The sequence below is a fragment of the Octopus bimaculoides genome, chromosome 1, assembly GCF_001194135.2.
Source record: "Octopus bimaculoides isolate UCB-OBI-ISO-001 chromosome 1, ASM119413v2, whole genome shotgun sequence".
Lineage (NCBI taxonomy): Eukaryota > Metazoa > Mollusca > Cephalopoda > Octopoda > Octopodidae > Octopus > Octopus bimaculoides.
The window spans coordinates 10,400,835-10,413,285 of NC_068981.1; the positions used below are offsets into that span (position 1 = coordinate 10,400,835).

Consider the following 12,451-nt stretch of genomic DNA (forward strand, 5'->3'; position numbering starts at 1 on the left):
ATGGAAATTATATCATTAATTGAATAAATCGGTTGGTTTAAAACTTGTGTCTTACTTTCGCTTCAAAAAGGCCAAACGGACTTTTTAGCCAACCTGATATACAAACAAAAATTATTATGTATTATCTACGTGTGTGTGTGTGTGTGTCTGTGTGTGTGTACGACATGCTTCCATTTTTCGCCGTTCAAATTCACTCAGAGGCATTGGTAGGCCTATGATTACAGGAGAACGAAATTTCGACTAAACCATTCAGGACGGCGTTCCAACATGGCTCCACTCAAAAAATTGATTGAAGTAAAATAAAAGAAACAAACAAGCCGTGACACATCTAGAAAACGTATCTCAAAGACAAAGTGATACGTTATAAATAAAGACAGCTGAAGCCCATTCTATTTAATATTTAAATCAGGGATTGGATAACATATAAATAGGATAACATACGTAAACAGAATAACAACCGTATATTGCTCCAAATGCAGTAAAACTCAATCCAAATGCAGTAAAACTCAATCCAAATGCAATAAAAGTCCTAAAACTTCTGAGTATTACCAGTATGCTAGGTTTTTTCTTTTTTAATTAACCTTTACACAATTTTATTGTCGGCAGAGCAAAACTATATTTTGTACTCAATTTTATGACAAGTGAAGTATGAAAATTTTGAGAAACATTTTGCTTTATTGAAAACAAGTGAATCAGCAAAATTTATGTTATATAACAATAAATAACAAATAAAACTATTAAAATATATAGCGTCAGTATCATTCTTGTTTCTATTCAGAAAATGAAAAGGTTTTTTTTTTCTGCTTTTACATTGTAAATGTTTTTAAAGACCAGAATCACCTAACCATCAAGTAATACGAGATATTTTTTTTTCGAAGTATTCATACAGGCACACGTGTGGCTATGTGGTTAAGAAGCTCGCTTTACAACTATGTGATTTGGGGCTCAGTCCTACTGCGTGGCACCTTAAGCAAATGCCTTCTATTCAGACCAATCAACCTACAGATTTCTGAGTGAGATCGGTTAACGAAAATTGTGAGGAAGCCCGTTATATATGCGAATGTATGCGTCACTGTGTTTGTCCACCACCACAGCTTAACAATAGGTGTTGGTGTATCTACGTCCCCGTAACTTAGCGGTTCGGCAAAAAAAAAACAATAGAATAAGTACCAGATTTCAAAAATAAATTGAATATTGGGGTCAATTTGTTCGACTAAAACCCTTCAAGACGATGCCCCCAGAATGGCCGTAGCCCAATGACTGAAACAAGTAAAAGATAAAAATAAATATAGTTCTATATTTAAGGGATGAGGAATTATGTACACTATTTACATTATTTACATTTGACGGATATTTGTCCTCATCAAGATGAGGACAAATATCCGTCAAATGTAAATAATGTAAAGATAAATATCTTGTTTTGCTTTTTTTTTTTTCTTTTTTTTTAGTGAGGTTGTTTGTTTGTTTTCCTTTAAGAATGTTCATGAAACTTACACTCATGATGAGTTAATAATTCATGATGTTACAAAAGGCAATTCATAAAAGCTAACGTTGACAATTCATATTTAAATCCTTTTTGAAATCAAGTTAGAAAACTAGAAATCTTCAAAAATAATATTCTAAACGCTTACTTAATTCAATCATAACGACACGTTACCAGAAACTACCTTCCTGTGTTAACATATGAAATTCTTAGAATATTTTATATATATATATATATATATATATATATACCTGAGTTGCTAGTTATCTCACCCACAGGAACACAAGAGTAATTTTTAATTATGATAAAAGTGAAATTACATATCTTCTCCTGGGTCTCCTGTACGGCGTTCCAGTTTCGCCCACTTTATTTTTATTGTATACAACAGAACTGTTTGATTCTTTAAAAGAAATCGAGAAATTGTCGCATTCTGATGATGATCTCAATTTGCACACTTCGTTTGATATTATTGATAGCAACAGAAATAAGCGAGATACAGTTCAATATAGTCGAAGTTTGATCCAGCCAAAACACCATTAATTCACTTCTATAATTCAAAGATTATCAATTATCAGCGTGATGAAATATTTTTAATGAATCAATTATGAATGTCGTAAGAGAAGCTATTAAAATTCTCGATATTTGATTACAATCATATTTGAAGTGTGAATCTCATCTAAAATATTCGTTGAAAATAATTACCTCATCATGGCACGCTATTGAAGCTAATTTCTGTATCAAATAAACAACCACTCCTTAACATATAAACATTTGAGATTGAATAACAAAGGTGTTATCATTGCTCAGTTTTTATATGATAGCTTGGCATAAGGAGATACAAGCACGGTCTGCCGTCAATTTATGGAAACAATTCTGCATACAAATAGGGACAAATATTAGGTTATTTAAGGTTTAAAACTAAAATAGTTACATGTGGTGTGCCCTGGCGGCAATTTATTGTAAGGGAGATAATTATTTCTAGCTCGATCATGCATAGATTAAAAGTTTGAATTTTAAACCGAAGATCTGTGGAATTCCATTTTTTTTTTTCTCTTAAAAAATTTATCGACCCAGAAAGGATGAAAGGCAAAGTCGACCTCAATAATAATAATAATAATAATAATAATAATAATAATAATAATAATGGTTTCAAATTTTGCCACAAAGGCAGCAGTTTTGGGAAAGGGAATGAGTCGATTACATCGGTTCCCAGTGTTCAACTTGTACTTATTTTGAAAGAATTATTTATAAAACTAGGTTTTAAGCATCAAATGGCGATGAAGTGATCCACCAGAATAATATAGTAATAAATAGGGTCCACAGATGAAAAAATGATTGAGTACCCCTGGGCTAGATCATATCTGTTAGTGATTGAACATCAGTCAGTTGAGTGACCCTTCTATAGATGCAACCCAGGATGTCTGCATATGCATAGTAGTTGCACAGTCCTTGATTTGGGATCAGTACATCACTGTGGGCCTCTCTTGGAACTTTGGAGAGTGTCAAAAATTGTTGAACACTGAAATAATGTCTGGCCTTCAAGAGGTCCTTGCTATATAAAAAGATCTGAGTTATGTTAAGATCCTAGCCATGTTCTAACAGCAGTCTTTGCAATGACACAGATGCCAAACTACAGGGGTGGGCAAAAGTAGATACACAGTTGCTTAATATGAGTGGAATGTTATTTTCATTTCTTTATTTCCTTTGTACTAAAGCTATTTCGCTCATATTAAGCAACTGTATATCTACTTTTGCTTTGACCTGCATATTGGCCTTGCTTTCTTTGATAACACACTGGTGATGTGAAAGGATACACTTGCATTCAAGGGTAACAATCAGCCCCTTCGGTCACTTTGTTCAATGTATTGGACAATTTTTCAGCATAAATTACAACAGAAATATAAATTATTATTGAGTCGCAGTTACCAATTAATTGGACACCTCTAAAGTGCATACATAACCAAGACCACGTGATTCTGACTCAGTGTTTGCTCACAAGTCTTTGAAAATGGCTGCGTCTTCTCATAAATCTCACAGATCTAAGTAAACTGGTATTTATTTATCCATGCCAAAAATTATGCGTATTGAATATTGAATTCTTTAAAAATTTACTTAGTATGTGTTATCTACCTGTATTTTGGTATAAATAAAAAAATTAAAATTATAAAATAGTTTTTTTTTTTTAATCTGTGACTGAATGGTTAATCTTCCACAAAAACATAATCTTTCTCAGGTCTGCACTTTGGAGGTAAATTTTCTGAGTGCAGTAGTACCGATACTCAGACAATCAATGACAAATAAAAAGGTGTAATGAAATATATTTTTGAAATGGTGGAACGATGAAGGTGTCAAGATATCGAGATAGGAGCATTGCAAGTTCGTAACCAGGTCTAGGTGTTCTGTGGAGTTTCCAAACAAAATATCCCATTATCTTTTGGAAAAATTACTTGTCAAGAGAAAAGAGAGAATAGTCAAGACTGAAATGCCTTAGATTATGTCTGCTCAATCAGAGCTGATCTGGGGTTAAACAGCAACAGAACTAAATTATGGTCATTAAAAGCAGATATAATCCAAGAACATTACTTTTATAAACTATTATACAAAGAATGTATGCGTTATTCTTACTCTGGGCTTAATACCTTCAGGATAAATGCTGTTCTTAGTTCCGGTTCAAATTGTCCATGTTTTGCCTCCTGAACTGTCAGTCTAATTATCTTTCAGAACTTTAGTATCAATGTTGCTGTGAGGGAAAAGATTTTCTTCCTTGATGTGGTTAGTGCAAAAGTCATTTGGTCCAAAAACCGAAGAGCAATTTTGTTGGGAACAAATGCAGTCGATCGAATTCGATCCCAGAATATAACTAGAAATGATTTTAAATCATCCTGGAGATATGTAAAGCAAAATATTTCCTTCTTTTAAACATATTACTCAGAATATGCGAAATAACTCTCCTCTGTGTAATTTAGTCCAACATACTTTCACGAAGCATATAATTAACAACAGATTTTAAGAAATATTGGAGGTTTGCCATAGTTTGGAAGGTTTTGTTTTTGGTTTTTTTTCCACTTATTGAGTGTGGAGAAAGAGAGAGTGTCCATGATTTTGTAAGACCTCTAAGAACAATGAGACTGGCACTGATAATGCTCTGTTTAAATTGTGGTGGTAACTGCAAGCATAAACTGGGTGTTGAGAACATCGGCCCTATGGGCTCTCTGGAAATTCCGTCCGATCCAAGACTTTCTCGAATGTGCTGGCTTATAAAGATTCAAGAAGAGCATTGATGGCATCAGTCTCACTGGTCTTGGAGGGTTTGTGTAAACCATGGGTATTCTTTCTCTAGACCCAGAAAGTAAAAACAACAAATGAAAGTAGTAATATCAGCATTTAATGACAACCCACACATCTCAAGACATAGAAACAACTTCAAGTAATGTAATCAGATTCAAGAAGACAGCATGAAGAATCTTATCAAGCATTTCTTTCAAAAACTAAACACCAAATACCACAGAGATAAGACAGAAACACAACACCAAATTTAACATGAAAATGCCTCACCAAATCACATAGGAATTCAAATTAATATACTCAACCACTACACCACCTAATACAAAAGAAATGCATGACAGCTTCAACAAACAAACAAAAAAGCAGTTGAAGCATTCTTAATGTCATTGAAATCAACAAAGCTTTCAACTATGTTCCCTGACAATCACCTGCATACTAAATGCTCAACATCTTCATAAGAACTAACACAAAATTCTGGCTATCAAACGATCTTTCAGCTCAACAAATTTATCATCATCATCATCATCATCATCATCGTTTAACGTTCGCTTTCCATGCTAGCATGGGTTGGACGATTTGACTGAGGACTGGCATACCAGATGGCTGCACCAGGCTCCAATTTGATCTGGCAGAGTTTCTACAGTTGGATGCCCTTCCTAACGCCAACAACTCTGAGAGTATAGTGGGTGCTTTTACGTGCCACCGGCACGAGGGCCAGTCAGGCAGTACTGGCAACAGCCATGCTCAAGTGGTCTTTTTTACGTGCTACCTGCACAGGAGCCAGTCCAGCTGCACTGGCAACGACTTCACTATACTGTATAAAAAGAAAACATATGCTGAATTTTCAATTTCGCAAATAGAACACCACAAGAATATTTTCACCCCCACTTTTTAACTCTGTGCCTAGATAACCATCACATGTGTTAAGGGCAACAATACTTGCCACACCACAATTATCTAAATTAAGATAGAAGTATTCATTTATTACATGCAGAAGTTCATCAGGGCAGCATGGCGTACGAAAACCACACTGCTTGTCAGAAAACAAACCAAATGATTCAGGATACAAGACAAAAACATGATCGATCAAGAACTTAAAGACCTTATAGATAATAGAGAGAGGATTCATTGGTTGATGGTTATGAAGATTAGAACGTTCATCCGAGTCTTTGAAATCATGAATAACAGGTAGGATGAGTTTGATCAGAACTGAAGTAAGTTCAGAACACTCTGGATTATCGTCAGAACCAATTGTTGTAGCAGGAAATTACTTATGTCACCACAAATTAAGAAGTTATACTCAAGTTAAAGTAACATCATATATTTCGATGAAACAAAGCTAGAGTTAATGGAAAACAACTAAGTAAACAATTTTGCTTTGTCTTTAGATAGGATGATGTCTATATTACAATATTTATTTCTTTATTGCCCACAGGGGGCTAAACATAGAGGGAACAAACAAGGACGGACAAAGGGATTAAGTCGATTACATCGACCCAGTACGTATTTAATCGACCCCCGAAAGGATGAAAAGCAAAGTCGACCTCGGCGGAATTTGAACTCAGAACGTAAAGACGGACGAAATACCGCTAAGCATTTCGCCCGGCATGCTAACGATTCTGCCAGCTCGTCGCCCTATATTACAATATTGCAATAACCAATAAGATGTTGTGCATGTATAGTAATGTTACAATCATGAAATTAGCATTAGCTTGTCTCACTCTTTCTCGTGGAACCCCTAGGAGCCTTTTGCGGAAGCCTAGGATTCTGGGGAACCCCAGTTGAGAAACGCTGAGTTAAGTGGATATAATAAAGCTGGATCAATGATCTATACATTGAACCTCGTCATTTGATCCTCTGTCGATCTGTCATAAACTAAGTCAATGGATCAGTGCTTTGAGTCACATCGGTTGATCAACAAACTATCAGTAATCAATCATGGTTGAGTCAAAGTTCAATAACAATAACAGCATGAACATCATCATCATCAACAACAACAACACACATGTATCATTAAAAATAATATTTAGGCTTTATTAGTTATTATTTTCAACAAATTCTATTAAAATGATTGATAGGATCTTTTCAAAAAAGTAAATCTAAGTTTTTATTTTGTCTCTTCTTTTTCCTTTGGGAGAAGGGAATCTGTATTCTTTAATTTTTCTTTTCGTGTTTCTTTCTCTGGGTCCATTTTTGCTTGCTTGCTTTTTTTTTTTCCCATAATTTAAACCATTTCAATTATTGTTAATTGGAGAAAATGAATAAGTGTTAATTAATCCAGGCTTATTAACAGTCATATAAATACAAGTTATTTCTCCTAAGTAAAATATTAATCATATAAATTATGAAGAATAAAAATAACAACAACAAAAATTGAAAATGAAAATGTTACAAAAGGTTTTTTACATAATTAATAATAATTAATTAAAGAAAATTAGTAAAACCCTAAACGAAAAATATGCAACCATTCTAATATGTTTGATATCAGCACAGCTGTAAGACATTGCATATGTCAATGGCATTCATAGTCAATTACTAAGGGCTTTGAGTCTGGAAAGAATTCACTTTTGCTTGGTCGCAGTAATTCTTGGATATGTTGGACAATTAACTCAATGGCAACTAGAAAAACAAAGAGAAAATAAATTCAAACAACAAACGATACATTCATTGCAGGTTCTGATTAATCGTTTCATTACTGTATCAATATAGAAATGAAATGAGATCATGTTTCATATTTCCCAGCATGCAAGTGGAATTCTTCAGATCAAAATTTACAACTAAAAGATGGTAAGTTGACTTTGGAGGATCAAATATTCCAAGTGAAACACAAAAGAATTTGGAACAATATTGATGGTGTTTGAATGTTTATACAATATACTATGTCAATATCATCATCATTATCATCATCATCATCATCATTTAATGTCTGTTCTCCTTGCTGGCATAGTTTGGATGGTTTAACAAGAGCTGGCAAGCCAGAGGGTTGCACCAGGCTCCAGTCCTCTGTTTTGGCATGGTTTCTGTGGCTGGATACCCTCCTTAACTTGTATGCTGGAAAATACGGTAATATCTAGAGTAGTAACCAATTTGTATTATATCATGTGAGATATCTATTTGGGAAAAACCTTCTTGTATGTAAAAAGTGATACCTAAATGAGGTATATAAGTGATAGTTATTTATTGTATGCCCTGTGTGATATCTATGTCAAGTAACCTACATATACTGTATACAATGCATGATATCTTGTTGATATAAAGTATGTATATATTATCATTTGTGATATAAAAGTGGTGTAACTTACACAGATACTATGACTGATATTTAGTTGATATAATTTACAAATATTGTATGTAACATATGATATCTGACTGAAGTAACTTCCATGTTTTTATGTTACATATGATACCTAGGAAAGGTAAATAACATATATTGTATGTAATATGTGATATCTAGTGTGTATTTTATGTAATGAGTGATATCTAGATGTGATAATCTGTATATTATCATCATTATCATTTTAACATCTACTTATGGGTTGGACAGAATTTGTTTCTACAGGTGCATTTCCTGTTACCAATCCTCACCTGTTTCCAGTTAAGGTAATAATAATTCCCCTTGGCCAGACATGTTTTCATGTTAGTCTGGAAGCAAAGAGCACTACATGCATAATGATATATGTAGTTATCACATGATGTCAAGGCAAGGAGACAGTAATGCACACACACACACACACACACACGTATATATTTATCAATCAGTTTCCATCAACAAAGTCCATTCACAAGGCATTGGTCAACCCAGAGTTATAATAGAAGGCACTTGCCCCATGTGCTATCTAGTTGAGGCAACTTACATGTAGTGTATGCAGCCACTGTGTAAGGTAGCACTATCTGTTGTCTGAAGCCATGTGGCTGACAATTGTATGGTCATACATTCAATTCCCAGCAGCACATTGTATTCTTGAGCAAAACACTCTATTCTCTGTTGCTCCAGTCCACTCAGCTGGTAACAAGGAGTTATACTTGTAATTCAAACGACCAACGTCATCGCACTCTGTGCCACACTGAATCTTCCTGAGAACTACATTATGGGTACATGTATCTGTGGAGTACTCAGCCACTTGAATACTAATATCACAAGAAGTTAAACGCTGATGATGATGATGATGATGATGACTTGAAAGAAAGCATGCATACTCTAACTTCACTTTTCACCCTCTAATAATTATAATGTTTGGTCAAAATATTGTTTGTAGTAAAGATTGTTTGCCAACATAACATGGCAGTCCTGGTTTAGGACTAATGTTGCTGTAATTCAGCCCTAGGAGAAATCACCTTCAGCTGGCTATACGACACTCAGCAGAGTGGACTTAGTGCTTTTTACAGCTTTTTGAAAGTGGGAATTAAAATGAGGTGGAGACGATGTTTCCTGGGGCTAAATTACAGCAACATTAGTCCTAAACCAGGACTGCCATGTTATGTTGGCAAACAATCTTTACTACAAAGTACTGTTGCTGAATATCTCTCGTTGTGAGATTTAAAAATAGTAATTTTCTAAAATATTGTTTATAGTACTTATTGAAAAAAAAAACTAATCTCCAGTTAATGTTTTGGATCTACAAGTAACAAGAAAACACTGTCGGATCAAGTGAAAACAGAAATGACATGATAAGTGAAAACTAATATTGATCAGCAGTAATTAGATGGATAAATTAAACTAAAGTGACGGGTTATTTCATAATGTCAATAACAATTATACTAATTATACTCTTGGTATCGTTAAAAAATGTCAACAGAGGTTGATATTATATATTCTTTTATTCTATTATTCTTTTACTTGTTTCAGCCAATTGACTGCGGCCATGATGGAGCACCGCCTTTAGTCGAGCAAATCGACACCGAGGACTTATTCATTGTAGACCTAGTACTTATTCTATCGGTCTCTTTTGCCGAGCTGCTAAGTTTCGGGGATGTAAACACACCAGCATCAGTTGTTAAGCAATGTTGGGGGAACAAACACAGACACATAAACATACACACACACACACACACACACACACACACACACATATATATATATGATGGGCTTCTTTCAGTTTCCGCCTACCAAATCTACTCACAAGGCTTTGACTGAGCCGAGGCTATATTAGAAGACACTTGCCCAAGGCGTCATGGAGTGGGACTGAACCAGGAACCATGTGGTTGGTAAGCAAGCTACTTACCACACAGCTATTCTTGCACCTGCTTACTACACAGCCACTCCTACACCTTGAAATGTATATATTTTTTATTGTGAATGGTTTTGTTAAGCAGCGCCAATTTTTACACTTCTGTAAATAATAATAATAGTATTTTTATAAGCTTAAAGCTTATAGTGTTCATTGTGCAATGACTAAAGAAAATAGTCTAATAATGGGACATATGAGCACTCAACAAAAAAAGTAGGTTTTCCTGTACATATGGGACCCTTTAGTTATTGCGCAGTGATCGCTATAAGCTTTAAGCTCATAAAATACTAATTGATATATATATATATATATATATATATATATATATATATATATATATATATATATATATATATATATATATACACGCACACATATATATATACAAATGCACATATATATTTGCGCGCGCGTGTGTGTGTATAATTATGTATGTATATACACACATGTATTTCTTTTACCATTTATCTTTTATGCTTTATTTGTTTCAGTCATTAGCCTGTGGCCATGCTGGGGCACCGCCTTGAAGAATTTCTAGTCAAATGTATAAGTGGGACAAAGACAGACAAATACAGAACATCTCAAAATAAATACAGTGACGAAAGGGTTAATGCAAAGAGTTTTACTTGCAACTGTCAGGACAGAAATGAACCTACTTGATTTTAAAATATTTCCAATTTATCAATGCTCAGACAACAATGAATAAATGAATATAAACAATTCATGAAAAGAGATAAGCCACATATAAATACTTGATTAACAGTCACTGTGAGTGACATGCCTTGTTATGAGGAATAGCATCTGGGTGTAAAACACTAATGCAGAAGATATGTCCAACTATACTTAGGTTACGTCTGTCATGAGCAATAGGACGCATAAAGCCAGAGTGTAACTTGGTTTCCATGTTGACTGAGATTGCAACACTCCCCCTGAATGGGGGATCTAGTCCATCATATCAGCTAGTGCTGGAGCTCATTTACAGTCGTTGAGTGGAGTGGAACAACATGAAATGAAGTGGTTTTGCATGAGAACACAAAGCATTGCCCAAACCAGTAATGAAAATCATGTTCTTACGATTGTGAGTGTAACATCCTAACTATGATGTCAGGATGGAAAACTAGTCATGAAATGATGTTAAAATGGTGAGGATAAAATGCTAAAGAAATGGGTTGTTGTTCTGAAATAATAAACAAGAATCACAAAGAGGACATTGAGGAAGAGAATGGATAGTCATTCTGAGATGGAAACAGGAACCATGGGGAAGTCATTGAGGAAATAGAAAGAATGATTGATCATTGCAAGATAATGAGTGGAACATTGAATTAGGTCATTGGTGATGAATAAATATAATGAGAAAATGGCGAAGGAAAACATGATTTATATTGAAGAGATGATAGAAAATGGAACAGAGTTGGAGACAAGAGAAAGAAAAAGAAGCTTAAATGTATAGGAGGAGGAGAAGCGAGGAGGGGGAGGAGAAGCGAGGAGGAGGAGGAGAAGCAAGGAGGAGTGAACAAAAGAGGCAAAGGGAAATGGCACAGTAGGGTAGGAGGGATTTAAAAAAGAAAGCACATGAAAGTAGGCAGAGCAAGGAAAAATGTGAGTGAGGAAGAGCTAATAGAATAAAAGAGAAAGAGGAGTGAAAAGAAAGTGGAGTGTCAGAGCCAAAATGCCAAGAAAGATGAGAAGAAGAAGAAGGAAAGAAGAGAGAAAAAGAAGAAAAAAATATTAGAAGATGCAAAAGAGTAGAGGCAGAAGTACATACCTGTGTTATCTGCACCTCTTGGTATGATGACATCAGCATATTTCTTTGTCTAAAACACAAAACAAAGTTTTTAAAAATCATGAATGCAGGATGATACATAAGTCTGCAATTTCTAACATTAATTAAATGTTTTTTTTTTGTTTTGTTTTGGTTTTGGGGTAAAAAGCCATAATCTGTAGCATAAATGACAACAACAAAATACAATATTCTTTTCTACTCTAGGCACAAGGCCTGAAATTTTGGGGAAGGGGGAAGGGGTCAGTCGATTGGATCGACCCCGGTATGCAACTAGTACTTAATTTATTGACCCTGGTATGCAACTGGTACTTAATTCATCAACCCTGGTACGCAACTGGTACTTAATTTATCGACCTCAAAAAGTTGAAAGTAAAGTCGACCTTGGCAGAATTTCAACTCAAAACATAGCAACGGGCAAAATTTCGCTAGACATTTTGTCCAGTGTGCTAACAATTCTGCCAGCTTGCTACATTGACAAACAAAATACAATAATGAAAATTTAATTTCATAATGAAAATAGATTTATTTTTATTAATTTAAATTTAATTTGAGAAATAGTGATACATCAATATTATCTTTAAAGTACCAGTTACATACTGGGGTTGGTCTAATCGACTGTCCCCTCTCCAAAAATTTCGGGCCTTGTGCTTAGAGTAGAAAAGAATATTTATG

The 12,451-nt window shown here is 34.5% G+C and overlaps 1 protein-coding gene across 1 annotated transcript in view; it reads right to left on the reverse strand.

The window, feature by feature from the left end:
- Positions 1-6,776: 6,776 nt before the first annotated feature.
- LOC106873358 (uridine-cytidine kinase 2) overlaps positions 6,777-12,451 on the reverse strand; it is a 63,521-nt gene continuing 57,846 nt past the window's right edge. The window contains exons 6-7 of the mRNA XM_014920687.2: positions 11,762-11,810; positions 6,777-7,387 (exon numbers count right to left, since the gene is read on the reverse strand). Coding sequence (XP_014776173.1) covers positions 7,281-7,387; positions 11,762-11,810 — 156 coding nt within the window. The 3' untranslated portion in view covers positions 6,777-7,280. The remainder of the gene's footprint in view (positions 7,388-11,761; positions 11,811-12,451) is intronic.